Below are 16689 nucleotides of genomic sequence, written 5' to 3' on the forward strand. Positions count from 1 at the left end.
GTTCAAGGCCCGTCTACAGCTCCTGCGCGGTGTGCGGTTTGTCTCCCAAACAGATAAGTTTTAGAACTGCCTGCTGTCGTTTACCCCTGGCTGTGCTGAAGTTGGTGGTGAAGGTTTTATGCTGACCGTATGAGGAGCCGGTAGAGGATGAGGAAGCGGAGTAGGAGGAGGAAGCAACAGGAAGCAAACTGAAGCTCCCTGTAATCCTCGGTGGTGGAAGGACATGCGCCAAACTGCTATCCGCCTCAGGGCCAGCTGCCACTGCATTTACCTAGTGTGGTGTTATGGAGATATAATATCCCTGACCAAGCTTACTGGTCCACATATCCATAGTTAGGTGGACCTTGCCACAGATGATGTTGCGCAGTACACACCTGATTTTGTCCCCCACTTGGTTGTGCAGGGAAGGGATGGCACACCTGGAAAAGTAGTGGTGGCTGGGCATGAAGTACTGTGGGACAGCCACCTCCATAAGGCTTTTAAAACTATCCGTCTCCACCAGACGGAATGACAGCATTTCAAAGGACAGTAATTTTGAAATGCTGGCATTCGGGGCCAGGGATCGCAGGTGGGTAGTATTTTCACTTCTGCCTCAGTGTTTGAGGCAGAGACTGCAGCAGAAAAGGAAGCAGGAGAAGCCAGAGACCTTTCTTGGTTTTTGAGGTGTCTACTCCACTGCAGCTTGTGCTTTGCACTTAGATGCCTGGTCATGCAGGTTGTGAACGTTCATGCTTCACTTCAGGCTCTGATTGCACAGCATGCAAACCACTTGTGTCTTGTTGTCAGCACATTGTCTGAAGAATTGCCACGCCAGGGAACTCCTTGGTGCTGGTTTTGGTGTGCTCGGTCCCTTGCTGTGCTGGACAGTAGCAGGCGTACTATATAGTGGACCGCCGCTCCGCGTTTGCACCCTGCTCCCTATTCTGCTGTGCTTGTGCCTCTTTGTGACCACCGCCTCTTCCTCCGAACTACAAAGGTCACTCGCAGGACCTTGATTCCATGTGGGGTCAATCAATTTCCACCCAGTCTTCACCCCTGCCCTCCTTGCCGGTCTGCACACTTTCGAAAGCCACAGCAGTTGGCACATGTGTCTTATCTGAGACATGCTGCGGTGGTCCTTCCATGTACTCATCTTGAAACATAAGAGGTTGGGCATCGATGCACACAAGCTCTTTTACTTCTAGGGCAGGGCTAGGTGGATGGCTTTTAAAAACCCTCCTAGCAGAGTCATCAAAAAGCAGAAGAGACTGCTGCATGACTTGGCGCTCAGAATGCTTGATTGATTTGCAAGGGGGTGAGGTGAAAGACTGACTGCAGGTGCCAACTCTGATCTTTCAGCAGGAGACTTGGTGAGATACAATGTAAAGGAACTGGAGGCACTTTCAGCAACCCAATTTACTATCGCCTGTACTTGTTCTGGACTCACCATTCATAGAGTCGCATTAGGCCTGACCAAATACCTCTGCAGGTTCTGTCGCCTACTCGCACCTGAAGAAGGTGTTTTACTTGTGAGTGTAGCTGGCACAGATCGAACACGTCCTCTCCCTGCAACAGGAGCTCCACCAGCAGCACCACGACCAGGGCCACGTCCCTTATTTGATGCCCTCATATTTCTCAAATTTAGGATCTTGCCCAAAATGCGTGTTTTTTTTATTAGCAGAATAGAACAACATTATCTAAAGGGTGTATCTCACAATGACAGATGCAGCAAAGGCTGCACAATTAAGATTTTTGCCCTAAATAGGTGTTTTTTTAATAGCAGAATAGAACAGCCGTTTCTAAAGGGTGTATCTCACAATGGAAGATTCAGCAAAGGCTGCAAAATTAAGATTATTGCCCTAAATAGTTTTTTTTTTTTTCAATAGCAGAATAGCATAGCAGTGTCTAAATTATGTATCCCACAATGACAGATGCAGACATGGACGCAAATTAAGCATTTTGCCCAAAAAGGGTGTTTTTTTAATAACAGAATATGACAGCAATATATAACGCTTGAATTTCACACGTACAGATGCAGCAAGGGCTGTAAAATTGAGTATTTTTCCCCAAAAAGTGTTTGTTTTTAAAGTTATAGCTGTATTTCTAGCTTAAATTGCACACTGACTAATGCGGTAGAGGCCCCAGATGGAGGGTATTGCCAAAAATGGGTGTTTTTTAAAACCCAGAAAATTATTGAAGTATTTCAAGCTTGTTTTTAACAATCACAGATGCAGCAAAAGCTGCAATATTAATTGGATTCTGCCACCTCGTTTTAGGTTATAGAGATGCGGACATGCAAGGCTAGATCGCTGCTAGCATGTCCGCAATATACCTGTCCTATAGGGCAATTAAATTTTACTCTATTTAATTTTCACTCCTCTTCCATAAGCTTTTGTTTGACCACGAATTTATAGAGAACACTTCACCTTTGCATTGTAGCCCGATTGTATAGTCTGGGATGTGGTTTTTAAAGTGCTTGCCTTGGAGCCAACGACTCCTATCATCTGAACCTGTGCCCTGATACAAAAAAAAGCAGCCAATCACAAACCTTAGTGTACACATCATTCTGTACATTACTGTAAGATCCTCACCTGCTTTGCACTCCAGGGGAACCAAGAGGGGTCCTCGTGGAGTTGCGGGACAGGTTATGCGTGTCTCTGATGCACCAGCGCTGACCCCTTTGAGAGCCAGTGCGGAGATGCGTTCGCGTGGACATCGGAGGGGAGGACCGTCGGAGTCCCGGGGACAGAGTGGCCAGGCGAGTGACAAGACGCCGCGGCCAGGGTTGTCTCCGGTGTCTCCTGCGGCTTCCGTTTCCGCATCTGGGTCCACGCGCTCGCATACTCGCGCTGAGTCAATCATGCGTCCGTGCGTACGCACGAGGGCAGGTTCGCAAAGGGATACACGGTCGCGAGTACGCGCTTCTTATGCACTTCGTCGACCAGTGGCGCATATTATACTGACTCACAAGAGCAAAGTGGATTAGGGAGCCAGCCATGGGTTAATCAACTTGTGATTGCCTTAGGCCTTGTACTCAGGTGCAGGGCAATTTGTTCACTTATGGTAGTGGACACTTGGCACCCTGGGATTGGTCAGCAGGCATTTAAAAGGAGGTCTCTCAGGGTGATCAGTGCCCACTGTTATTTTCCCTCAACCAGGTATAGGTCACAACTCCTAGTGACTGAAGACTGCCAGGAACTTTGTCCTTACAGCAGACCCAAGATCTGGAGTGACTCGACTGCCAAGTGCACAGCATCATTCAGCACTGGTTGGGACTATTCCTGGAATCTCCTTGCATGTTTTTTTGTTATAATTCCTTGTTACCAGCAAGTGTCCTGGACGTTTATGTTTCTGGTGAATAAACACCTTTTTGCTTTCATCACTGGTCTGTTTGTTGGTGCCTTGCATTACAATTACTTTACAGCTGTGATGTATCGTTCAAGGCCATATGACCAATGAAGCATGTGATTGGCTGCAGCAGTCATGGGACCCAGCCACTTCATGGTCCTGTTGAGACTAGTAGCATCTAGGAATGAAGTGCAGCTGGATCGCGGGCAGGTGAGTCTGCTTTCTTAGGCTACTTTCACACTAGCGTTTTGGCTTTCCGTTTGCGAGATCCGTTCAAGGCTCTCAAAAGTGGTCCAAAATGGACCAGTTTTGCCCTAATGCATTCTGAATGGAAAAGGATCCACTCGGAATGCATCAGTTTGCCTCCATTCAGTCACCATTCCGCTCTGGAGAAGGACACCAAAATGCTGCCTGCAGCGTTTTGCCCTCCGCCTGACGAAGCGGAGCCAAACGGATCCGTCCTGGCACATTTTCAACGGTGTTCAAGACAGATCCATCATGGCTATAGAAGACATAATTCAACTGGATCCATTCATGATGGATTAATGCGGTTGTATTATTGTAACGGAAGTTTATTTGCAGATCCATAGTAGCATAATGTTCAGGGTCACAGGGTATTTTGCAGTTTTTTTTCTCCTGATCAATGGAGTTTAAAATCTAATGAGTTTATAAAAAAAAAAATATTATCAGCTATTATAAAAATAATTTGCACACACAGGCATATTTTTCCATTTCTCAAGTTAAGCAGATTTTGAAAAAACAATCTTACCTCACGACTACATACAACATTTTATGACAGCAAAAACTATTTTTGCTAAAAACGAAAATAATCAAAAAATGTTTATTGACCTTCCCAGTTCAAAGTTCACCAAGATACCTCCAAGTAATCGATAAACTGGCATATAAAAAGCAATGTACACATTGCATTCATGTCATAAATGAGTTACTCCAGGCTACAGTCTTTGTTAAAAAACATTATTTATTTTTAGGTAATTTGGGGCAATTTGTTTACAGTAGCTGAAAAAGGTGAGTGAACATGTGAGCAGATACTTTGCTGTTGGTAGTTGTATTCAATGTAATTTTTTTTTATTTCTTATAAAGTCCTAAAAACATTTAATTTGTGTGAAATTATTAAACTAGATATCTTTCTATTTAGGTAAGCTATGATTTTCTGCGCCCGGACCTTCAGCTTCACATCAGCAATATTTCTAATGTTATTCACCAGGACTCTGTCTGACACGTCACCAGCGTGCTCTGTAATACAAGGGCTTCCAGGTCTCAATGGACGGGATGGAAGAGATGGCATTAATGGATTAAAAGGAGATACAGGTAAGGAATAAAGACAAATGGAGTTTAGAGAAGGCTCAACTTTATAATTGAACATATTTGCATAGTTAACTTAAAACTAAATGTCAGATATTTCAAAACTGACAGCAACGATAAAATGAGAGATAGTAGATTGTCATTTTTATTTTTTATTTCTCTTTCTACTTTAGATTTTACTAATATGGTTTTGTCATATTTTTTTGTAAAACAGAACAGAAAAAAAAAGGAAATGCATTGTTTCACATGAACATTAGTTGGTAAACTAAAATAAAAAAGCTCTAAATAAAACAAATTGAGCCTTCAATGTAAGAAATATTGAGCCTGTAATATAAAATATAAAGCTATGGTCAAACCTAGACTTTTTTTTTTTTAGCACTTTTAAGCTAACAAACAACAACTTTTGAGCTAAAGCTGTAGTCCAGAGCAGTAAATTGACTTGTATGCAATCATATGCACTGCAGCTGTTATTCAACAGTAAAAATCTATGAAAAGTGGTACAAAAAGTGTAGCTCCAGCTTTACATTCTCTAGCAAATATTGTTACACAAATTGTGGAATAAATAGTTTTTAATGAAAAAATAAATCTTTCAGATACTTGATTAACAACAAAATGATGCCTCTGCAGTATTCAATATTTATTTTTTTAATACTCTTTTTATTAACAAACAGTAACTCAGCATATTGCAGAAATTTGTCACATATAAAATAGAGACATCCAGCTGTACAAATAGAAGCAAGAAATATATGTAACAAACAAACAAACTGCTGTTGGAAAAGAAAGTCACCAATGTGAAACTAACACAAAGGGAAAGAGAAGCAGAGATGTTTGTGTCCCTTCATAATAAAGGAATTAGTAAGCAAGCGGCAGTGATAAGCATGGCAGGTAGGTTATTGCCAGCTGGGGTAAAGCAGGGTCTAAGGCACCACAAAAGGAAAAGTTGTACTACATAGGTCTTAAGAAAATTATTTTGTCCTATCCAGGAAATAAAAGGAATTGACAGCTTGTAGAAGTGGTGAATAACTAAGAGCATAAAGTTCCCCTAGGTCCTCGGAGATCTACGTTCCTATATAGTGTGTCTTCAGTGTGCAGGAAAAGGGGGTGGAGTGTTTCAGGGAGCTGACAACAAAAGAGGAACAGGATATATTTATTTATTTGATTTATTGTACTTAATTTAAAAATTGGAAATTAAACTCTTGAAATATTCTATATTTATATTTCAGAAATTATTTCTTCCAGAATGGTAGTACTGATGAGTAGTGTTGAGCGAATCAAAGTTGGTATAGTGGAATTCGATCAGAATTTCAGGAAATATTGGATTTGTCACGAATCCGAATTTCACGGTGATTCGTAAAAACAAATCAGATTTTTTTCTAAAATGGCTGCTGCACATGTAACAATGTGAAATTAAGAAGCCCGGGAAGGAGGGACCCATACACCCATAATGTTGTGCAGCCAGCCAATCAGCAGATCAATTCGATCCGAATTTCATAAAAAAATTGATTTGCAACGAATGCAAATTTCCTCACGCTTTGTGGTAACAAATTGTACGCAATTTTTCCTAAAATAGCAGCTACAATTGCGTCTACACGTGTGAGGACATGGGGCAAGGAACTCTGGGAAGGCGGGCTGACCCATTATGCAATGCGTGCAGCCAATGAGCAGCCAGCCAGCCCTGTGATGTCACAGCCCTATAAATACGGTGGCCATCTTAGAGTCAGACATTTTCAAGCGATCTGAGTGCAGGGCCAGATGTGAGAAGGTGCTAGGGACATCAATTGGAAAAACCTCATTATGAAAAAAAATATGAAAAAATGATTTATAAGTGCAGGGGAAGGATAGGGAGGAATCATTTCACAGCATCTTAGTGCAGGGAGAGAGACGTCAGAAAGCACTAGGAACAGTGCCAGAAAAGTGATATACAAGTGCAGGGAAATGATAGGAAGGAATCATTTCACAGCATCTTAGTGCAGGGAGAGATGTCAGAAGGCGCTAGGGACAGTGCTAGAAAAGCGATTTACAAGTGCAGGGAAAGATTATTTGGGGATTCCAATAGCCATTATACAGCTCTCTAATTCCAACAATTTGTTCTTGGGGTGCATGTGCGCACTTCACTGGTGCATTTATTTCTGCTGAAAGCATTTACTGGTCTATTTCAGTACAAAAAGAAAAATATATTCTCAGTTCACGTCGGCGGTTATATGTGTTGAAAGCATGGCTTTCAGTGGGAGGTCGGGAACAGTGGGAGGTCGGGAGCCAAACATGCCCGGGGTAGACCACCAAACCACCTGCTTCGTAGCAGGCTATCTACCCGGGAAGTAGTGGTGCAGGGGTTCACAGAAGAAGCGGCTGTAGCAGTCAGTCAGTACGGCGGTTATAAGTGTTATTTTGTATTTTAGTAGAAAAAGAAAAATATATTCTCAGTTCACTTGTGCAGTTAGATGTGTTCAAAATGTTTAGCCCCCTATTTCAGTACAAAAAGAAAAATATATACGCACTTCACTGTTGCAGTTTTTTGTGGCAAAAGAGTTTAGTGGCCTATTTCAGTACAGAAAGAAAAATATATACGCATTTCACTTCTGCAGTTATATGTGGTGAAAGCGTTGTGTCCTATTTCAGTACAAAAGAAAAAAAATATACGTACTTCACTGATGCATTTATTTCTGCTAAAAGATTTTACTGGCTTATTTCAGTACAAAAGAAAAATATATATGCATTTCCATCCTGCAGATATTATTATTTCTGTACAAAAACAAAATATATTTAGCGTTCACTTTTGCAGTTATATGTGGTAAAACCTTAGTGATGTATTTCAGTAGAAAAACTAAATATATTTAGAGTTCACTGTTGCAGTTATATGCGGCAAAAACGTTTGTGATGTATTTTGGTCGAAAAACAAAATATATTAAGCGTTCAGAGCTGCAGTTATATGTGGTAAAATCTTTATTGCTGTATTTCGGTTGAATTTTTTTTATTCAGCGTTCAGCACTGCGGTTATATGCGGTAAAATCTTTATTGAAGTATTTTGGTCGAAAAACTAAATTTATTCAGCGGTCAGCGCTGCGGTTATATGTGGTAAAATCTTTATTGAAGTTTTTCAATTAAAAAACAAAATTTATTCAGCAATCAGCGCTGCGGTTTTATTCGGTAAAATCTTTAGTGACGTATCTGTCATTGAACCATGAACCAGACGTACAACAAGAGATAAGTGGAAATAAGAAGGCTTTATTGAAAATCAAGCTGTAAGGCAAAAGTCCAAACAGATGGCTAAACCGAAGCAGGGTCTTGCGAAGCCAGAGGTCAGGAACCAGAAGGGTAGTCAGACGAAGCCTGGATCAGGAACCAGCAGGGTAGTCAGATGAAGCCTGGATCAGGAACCAGCAGGGTAGTCAGACGAAGCCAGGATCAGGAACCAGAAGCAGCAGCAGTCTTAGAAGCATGAACACAGGAGGACCAAGCAAGGAACTGAAGCCACAGACCTCCTATATATATGAGCTAGGCATCCAGCTCCTCCCAGTGGGAAGGAGAAGCCGCCGGGTGGGAGGCTACAAGAAACCTAGAAACCAAGATGGCCGCCAGCACATGTCAAACGAAGGAGAACAGCAAGAAGGTAAGACCATGACAGTATCTTGGTGAACTTTGCGACTCTTCCAGGCTCAAAGATATCTGGACGCTTTGTCTTCTCATTGTCTGTAGCTACTAGAGGCCTGGTCATGCCAGGCAGGTTGCCCCAGAAGTATCTGGGTCGATGAGCAGCAGATACCGCACTTACATCAATCTTGACAGGATTTGTCTCCAGGTGGAGAGAAATTGTTTTTTGGAATGCTTTCTCCATTGTACCACGTCGTCGCATAAACTGAAGACTGGCAGATTCTCTCCTATCTTAGACTCCATTCAGATGTCCATAGTGCATTGTGGATACACAATGCACCCGGCTGGCACCCCCATAGAAATGCCTATTTTTGTCTGGACAAGAATGGGACATGCTCTATTTTCTTGCGGACCAGAAATTTTTTGGGGCAATATACAACATCTGGTGAATTTGCAGGATTAGTCAGTGTGCAATTTAAGTTAGAAATACACCCATAATTTGCTGTTTTTTTAAAAAAAAAACACCTTTTGTGAAAAATACACAATTTTACAGCCCTAGCTGCATCTGCACGTGTGACATTCAATTGTTACATACAGCTTTTATATTCGGTTATAAAAAAAAAAAAACTTTTTTTTGCCAAATACTGCAACCCTTGTATCTGTCATTGAACCATGAACCAGACGTACAACAAGAGATAAGTGGAAATAAGAAGGCTTTATTGAAAATCAAGCTGTAAGGCAAAAGTCCAAACAGATGGCTAAACCGAAGCAGGGTCTTGCGAAGCCAGAGGTCAGGAACCAGAAGGGTAGTCAGACGAAGCCTGGATCAGGAACCAGCAGGGTAGTCAGATGAAGCCTGGATCAGGAACCAGCAGGGTAGTCAGACGAAGCCAGGATCAGGAACCAGAAGCAGCAGCAGTCTTAGAAGCATGAACACAGGAGGACCAAGCAAGGAACTGAAGCCACAGACCTCCTATATATATGAGCTAGGCATCCAGCTCCTCCCAGTGGGAAGGAGAAGCCGCCGGGTGGGAGGCTACAAGAAACCTAGAAACCAAGATGGCCGCCAGCACATGTCAAACGAAGGAGAACAGCAAGAAGGTAAGACCATGACAGTATCTTGGTGAACTTTGCGACTCTTCCAGGCTCAAAGATATCTGGACGCTTTGTCTTCTCATTGTCTGTAGCTACTAGAGGCCTGGTCATGCCAGGCAGGTTGCCCCAGAAGTATCTGGGTCGATGAGCAGCAGATACCGCACTTACATCAATCTTGACAGGATTTGTCTCCAGGTGGAGAGAAATTGTTTTTTGGAATGCTTTCTCCATTGTACCACGTCGTCGCATAAACTGAAGACTGGCAGATTCTCTCCTATCTTAGACTCCATTCAGATGTCCATAGTGCATTGTGGATACACAATGCACCCGGCTGGCACCCCCATAGAAATGCCTATTTTTGTCTGGACAAGAATGGGACATGCTCTATTTTCTTGCGGACCAGAAATTTTTTGGGGCAATATACAACATCTGGTGAATTTGCAGGATTAGTCAGTGTGCAATTTAAGTTAGAAATACACCCATAATTTGCTGTTTTTTTTAAAAAAAAACACCTTTTGTGAAAAATACACAATTTTACAGCCCTAGCTGCATCTGCACGTGTGACATTCAATTGTTACATACAGCTTTTATATTCGGTTATAAAAAAAAAAAAAAACTTTTTTTTGCCAAATACTGCAACCCTTGCTGCATCTTTGATTATTAAAAACAAGTTTTCAAAAATGTTAATAATTTTCTGTCTTTTAAAAAACACCAATTTTTGGTAATATCCAACATCTGGTGCCTTTGCATAATTATTTAGGGTGCAATTTAAACTAGAAATACAGCCATAATTTGGGGGTTTTAAAACAACCTTTTTTGGCAAAATACACAATTTTACAGCCCTTGCAGCATCAGCATGTGTGAAATGTAAGGGTTATATACTGATGTCATATTCAGTTATTAAACAAACACCTGTTTTAGGCAAAAAAGTTAATTTTGCAGCCTTTGCTGCATATGTCATTGTGAGATACACATTTTAGATACTGTGGTTATATTCAGTTATTTGAAAAACTGCCATTTTGTGCCCAAAATGTAATTTCCGGTCTAGTCTGGATCAGGAAATGTGAGAATATTTTCAAACATATCTTTCTCGAACAATGATCGCTCGAGATTCAGAAAGCAAAATATCAATAAAGGATATCGCAGGATCCACATTGTCAGTGGCAATCAATGTATACAATTGAAGAAAGTATGCATACAAAACAAGAAAATTACAGAGAATAGTTTCAATAAAGCGGCATTATTACATATCATGCAGCTAATTAGAAACCTATCGCCCCACCATTAAGGGATGCCAATAAATCGAGTGAAGTCAGCTCGCAGATAACATTTGTGAAATATAAACCAACCAATTAGGGCCCAGGAAAAGAGAGTGAAAAAGACCCATAAATGGAAAACATTATGTATGTGTTCCCGAGGTATTCAATACGCAAGTTAGGAAAAGGCAAGTGTAAGAGGGAGTTATGTAAGCGTGCTGCAGTTCCATTAATCCCTGGGTCTCGACCTATCCTCTATATTACTGAGTTCTCCCACTAGTCTCGAAAAATTTGTAGAATGAACAAATTCTACTAAAGAATTCCATCTGCCATAGAACAAGCTCTCTATACTATGCGAGTGTGCTGTAAGTTCTTCCATTCTTAACAAATATCTGAGTTCGGACGCCCATGCACAGAGAGAGGGAGCATCCACCTTTTTCCACTGTTGTGGAATTACCATGCGTGCTGCTAGAAGAAAGAACCGTAGTGGGTTCTTCTTTAGACTAGCTATCGAGCCTGGGATTAGCGATAGAAGAGCAATTTTAGGGGAGTTGGGAACGGTTTTGCCTGTGAATTTGCTGCAGATGAGGAACACCTGGTCCCAAATTTTATTATTATTGGACATGCCCACCAGATGTGTAAAATTGAACCTACCTCCGAATTGCATCTCCAGCATAGGTTAAAGACATTCAGGAACATTTTGTTGAGAGTCGAGGGGCAGTAATACCACCTGGCTAGGATCTTAAAGTTCTTTTCCTTCGCGTGGGCAGCTATAGACAATCCATGAGAGAGTGTACACACCTTAAGGACATCCTCCGATGAAAAGGTCAACTGGAGATCAGACTCCCATTTTTTAAAGAACGGGGCTATTTCAGGATTGCTACAGTCCATTAGAAGCCCATACAATTGTGATATGAGCTTGTAATGAACATCAGGCTTCACATAGATGCTGTCAAAAGCTGTTAAGTCAGGACATGACCTTCGGTCGAATAAACTGTGTATGCAAGATCTTATCTGGACATATGCAAGCCACATGGAACCATTCCGTCTATCTTCAGGTACAAGGGAATCATAATTTTGTAAGTGTTTTTGTGCCATAGCATCCCGGACCCTGGGACATTGGGATTTGTGCCAAATCAAAAGATTAGATGCCTTTTCCCCTATCAGAGAATCAGGGTTACTCATGATTGGGGTCATAGGACCTTTTTTTTTGCGAAATCTGAAATTTCGAGGTCCAATAATCCTAACAGGCCAAGGCGTGTCTCGTCAAGAAAGGCCAACCAACCTGGGCTGGGCGGTTGTTAACCCATGGTGCCACTGATAAGTTTATTGGGGAAAGCTCCCTCTCCATCTTAATACAAAGTTTCGGTGAGTTCCTATCTGACCAAATTATGATTCTCATCAGTAACGCTGATGCATGATATACCTTAAGATCCGGTAGACCCAACCCTCCATTATCCCTATGTTTAGTTAAAACTGAAGAGCTAATCCTAACCCTACTGGAATTCCAAATGAATAGAGTAATGGCTTTCTGAAGAACCGCAAAATACCCTCTGGGTACACTTATTGGGACTATTTGAAATAGATACAGAAATCTCGGAAGAATGTCCATCTTAACGACTCCAAGTCTGCCAAACCATGAGATGTGCTTCACAGAGTGTTTCTGTAGGTCCTCCAATACTTTATTTTGCAAGGGTAGGTAATTAAGAGGATAGAGTAGATGAAGCTGCCTTGGGATTTGTAATCCTAGATATGTTATACTGATGTTCTGCCATTTAAAGGGAAAGTTGCTTTGAGTCTGGGAAGCTGCGTCTGACGGGAGTGAAATATTGAGCATCTCGCTTTTAGTGGGATTCATTTTAAAGTTACTAAGTAGGCCAAACCTTTGGAATTCTTGTAGAACAGATGGAATAGCAACATGAGGGTTTGAAATGTACATAAGAAGGTCGTCAGCATAGAGGGCCAATTTATGATGTGTGTTTCCCAATTGTATGCCTTTAATATCCTTGTTAGTACGTAAGGCATTAGCTAAGTGTTCCATAGCTATCACGTACAAATAAGGGTGAGAGCGGACACCCTTTCCAAGTCCCTTTTTTTATGTCAAAAGAATAGGCTAGTATGCCATTGGTCCTCACTCTGGCTGTGGGGTTCGTGTATAAAGCACAGATTTTTCCTATTACTGTGGGACCTAAACCAATCTGTTTCAGCGCCGCAATCATAAATCTCCAACTAACTCTGTCAAACACTTTTTCTGCGTTGACTGCAAAGAGACAGAGAGGATCCCCCATGCTTTTTGCTCTAGAGATGAGGTTAATCGTGCGGATAGTGTTATCCCTAGCTACTCTATTGGGTATAAACCCTACTTGATCCCCATGGATGACACCAGGAAGTATTTTATTGAGGCGATTCGCTATGAGTTTGGAATATACTTTGATGTCACAATTGATCAGGGATATGGGACGACAATTAGTGCAAACTTTTGGGTCTTTATTAGGCTTCAGGATTATGACTATGTGAGCTTCAAGGGACTGTTTAGGAAAGGGACATGTAGGAGAAATGCTATTGAATACTCTTAAGAGAAAAGGTGATAACAGCTCTTTAAAGTCCTTAAAAAAGGGTGCAGTGAAACCGTCTGGGCCTGGACTTTTCCCCCCTTTTAGTGATTTCAGAACTTCTCTCTCATATTCTGTAAAATCTCCCTCAATTTCTGTTCCCTTTTCTATGGGTATCCTGGGAAGAGCTGTATCTTGCATATATGTATTTATTCGGTTATCAAGCGTCTCTTCATGCATGTCCGCAAATTGCCCCCGTTTGTTATATAGACCTCGTAGTATGCTTTGAAGGTTTCAGCAATTTGTCTCGGATGATGCACCAGCGCGCCTCTAGCATCCAATATATTTGGGATAAAGCTAGCTTGTTGTCGAGGGTGTATATAACGTGCTAGCGCCTTCCTGGGTTTATTGGAATGCGCAAAAAGATAGCTTTGAAAACGTTCAGTGTTCCTAAAAACAAAGCCTTAGAGTAACTTTTTAAGCTGATCTCTAGTTGATGCGAGTTTAGAAAAGATGTGTGGATCCAGTGATTGCTTGTGTGACTGTTCAAGATTAGCTATCTGCATTAAAAGTTGCCATATCTTTGCTCCCTTCTCCCTTTTGAGTCTCCGTGGCTTACTAGAACACCGCGCAGCACACATTTTAATGCTTCCCACTGTAGGGGGAAGGGCCGTGTCATCTAGTGATTGATTCTAAAAAAATTGTTTAATCGTAGATTCTAAGTCGGCTCTACATACACTATCCCTCAACAGGGTCTCATTTAACCTCCATGTCCATTCTTTGGCTATCAGGCCCTGCAGTTCTAGAGATAAGAATATTGGTGCATGATCTGACCAAAGTGGGGTGCCTATGTGAGATGCATGGTGTGAGATCAGGAATCTATCTAGTCTGCTGTATGATTGGTGCACGGGGAAAAGTACGTGAAATCTTTATCCTTAGTATCCTCCAAACATCTACCAGTTGTCTGGCATGTAGCATATGTTTGGATCTAGTGATTATTGACCATGGAACCGAAGTTCTACCCGAGGAGGAGTCCAATAAGGGCTCCATGATCATATTGAAATCACCACCCAGCAGCACCAATCTCTCAGCAAAGGTGTATAACTTATTAAAAATACCTGATAGAGCTCTGCTGTGTCTGGTATTTGGCAGGTAGAGATTCATAATGGTGTACACTCTCTCATGGATCCGCAGCTTCAGGAACAGGAACCGACCCAGAGGATCCAATTGTGACTCTAGAAAAGTATAAGGTAGTGATTTATGAAGAGCAATTGAAACTCCCTTAGATTTAGAATCCGGATTAGTACTATGAGCCCAAAAAGTATAGTGTTTTGACAGGATTTTTTGGACATGTTCTCTTTTGAAATGCTTTTCTTGCAACAGCAGAATTTGCACCCTCTCCCTGTGCGTGCCATATATATGTATAAAACCCGAGCGTTTCTCCAGGGTGTTAAAACCTCGGACATTTAGAGATGCCAGTTTCACATTAGGCGGGCCCGCCATTCTGAGAATCTCAAGTTATTCACTCAAATATACGCAAGCCTGTTGTAGTGGGGGATAGTCAAGGGATCGCTTAAACCACCCCAAGAGTACACGGCATCTTGAGGAGGTCTGGCGCTCTCTGACTATGAGGGCAGGGAGGTAGAAGTAGAGGGGAAAGAAGGAAAAAGGAAAGTGAAAGGAAGGGGTAAGTTGCAATGTCAAGTAACTGTCCCAAGTAGAGGGACCGACTCGTCCTATACCTGATAGAACGAGGGTTACAATAGGGGACGGACTTCCAGTGACGGAACAAGATAGCCACCACAAAGCTGAGAAGCCCCTGAGAGATTTGACTAATAGATGAACATGAAAACATTCTTATATAACCTTCATCATTTAGCGAAGCATTGCCTAGATACTAAGCTTCAGATCACAGATAAACTCTGTAAAACTAAGGAGAAATAAAGGTAAGTTAGCCTTAAACATGAAAGCAACACAATTGGAGAAAAGAAAGCATAAGTGCATTTTCAATCCCACCAAATGATCTCTTGTTTCTGAGATTGTCTCTGGAATAATATGAGAGATGATTACATATAAATCTCAGCCTCAAATTCACATTCACATTGGCGGCTGAGAATGCACCCTCCCTGAAGTTACTCTTCTCAAGTGTAAAGGGGGAATATGAATCACTAATATTTATGCAAATATCAATAATGAATATTCATAAATAGGAGGAGCCATATATCGATGACCCCACCGATTTATACCTTTATATAACACAATACAATACTTTCACTATACTTTGCCTTACGCTAATCACTAAACTAGCAGCATGCGCCTTACTAAACTAACTATCTAATAACCACACATTACACAGATAGTTACAAGTAGAACACAGTATTTATTACCAACAATACACTACGCATGCAATACACTAACAATACAGCACTAAATATACAGTACTAAACTACACTACACGTTCCCAAATTCCACCCATAAACTAACTATACAGTTCACACATACAAGTATTAGCAGCCCACCCACCTAGTTTTACTTACTTTCCCTATGGGGTACGACGAGGGTTAACGATGGCACTGCAGGGGTGCATGCAGGCCACAGACACAAATACAGTAATGAACAATGGGGGTGATCAGGGCTGTACAACAATGCAGGGGTTAATACCCTGCAAGTCTACAGTGAGGGGGTGTGTGGCAGGGATTATTCAGGGGAGTAGGGGTTTGGATCTACCAGGGGTGTAGGGGTTGTGGGTAGGTAGGGGTGAGGTCAATGCAAGGGTTAATACCCTGCAATTGTTGGTGGAATAGGGGTGTGGGGTTAGTGGTAGGGGGTCAGGGATCATTGGTGGGATAGGGGTTAATACAGGGGGTGATACTTAAGGTTAGCTGCTCGTTCGTCCAGGGGTTTGCTCGTTCGTCCAGAGGTGGTCTCCTGGTGGGGGGCGGCACGGCTCCTCTTGAGCGCCGATCGCGCTGTCCTATCAGGGGGGTGTCCGGTAGGGGTCTCCTCTTTGGGGGTGTCCGCTCCCTTCTCCCTGAGCGCCGATTGCGCTCTCATGGCGGGGCGGTCTCAGTCTCCCCACCGTGCAGGGCTGCTGGGCTTTATACCCTGCAGCCCGCACTCCCGGGTCGCGTGCATGAGCTGTGCGCGCGCGCCACAGTCCTAGACACGTGGGCCGGCGCGGTGATATGACGTCACCACGCCAGCCCGCACGCCCACAGCGGGGCCGCGACTTGCTGACAGGCGGGAAAAGTCTTCGATCTCCCTCCTGCAGCACCTCGCATAGCAATCGCGTTGCCGGAATGTGCATAATAGAAGGAGGGGAGGTTTCTCCCTCCCCTCTATCAAGCATAATTATCTCCATTACATTAGCGCTGGAGATAATTACAACAAAGGAGTTCTTTGTAGTTCTCAGGATGACTGGACCTTAGTCCGGTCATTCTGATGCAATTAACAAGATTGCATCAGTGTGGATGCTTGGGGCACATTCACACTGATGCACCTGGTTTCAGGTATAGGGGGGGGGGGATATTGTATAATATACATGG

The 16689-nt window shown here is 42.4% G+C and overlaps 1 protein-coding gene across 4 annotated transcripts in view; it reads left to right on the forward strand.

The window, feature by feature from the left end:
• Positions 1-4241: 4241 nt before the first annotated feature.
• Positions 4242-16689, forward strand: part of LOC122923203 (pulmonary surfactant-associated protein D-like) — a 170494-nt gene continuing 158046 nt past the window's right edge. For 3 of the 4 annotated variants that reach the window (XM_044273941.1, XM_044273942.1, XM_044273943.1), the window contains exons 1-2: positions 4270-4353; positions 4484-4656. In XM_044273941.1, the coding sequence (XP_044129876.1) occupies positions 4491-4656 (166 nt within the window). In that variant the 5' untranslated portion in view covers positions 4270-4353; positions 4484-4490. Of the gene's footprint in view, positions 4354-4483; positions 4657-16689 lie in introns of all 4 variants that reach the window. The other variant, XM_044273944.1, reaches the window with a different exon arrangement.

Source organism: Bufo gargarizans, unplaced genomic scaffold (assembly GCF_014858855.1).
Source record: "Bufo gargarizans isolate SCDJY-AF-19 unplaced genomic scaffold, ASM1485885v1 original_scaffold_1350_pilon, whole genome shotgun sequence".
Classification (NCBI taxonomy): domain Eukaryota; kingdom Metazoa; phylum Chordata; class Amphibia; order Anura; family Bufonidae; genus Bufo; species Bufo gargarizans.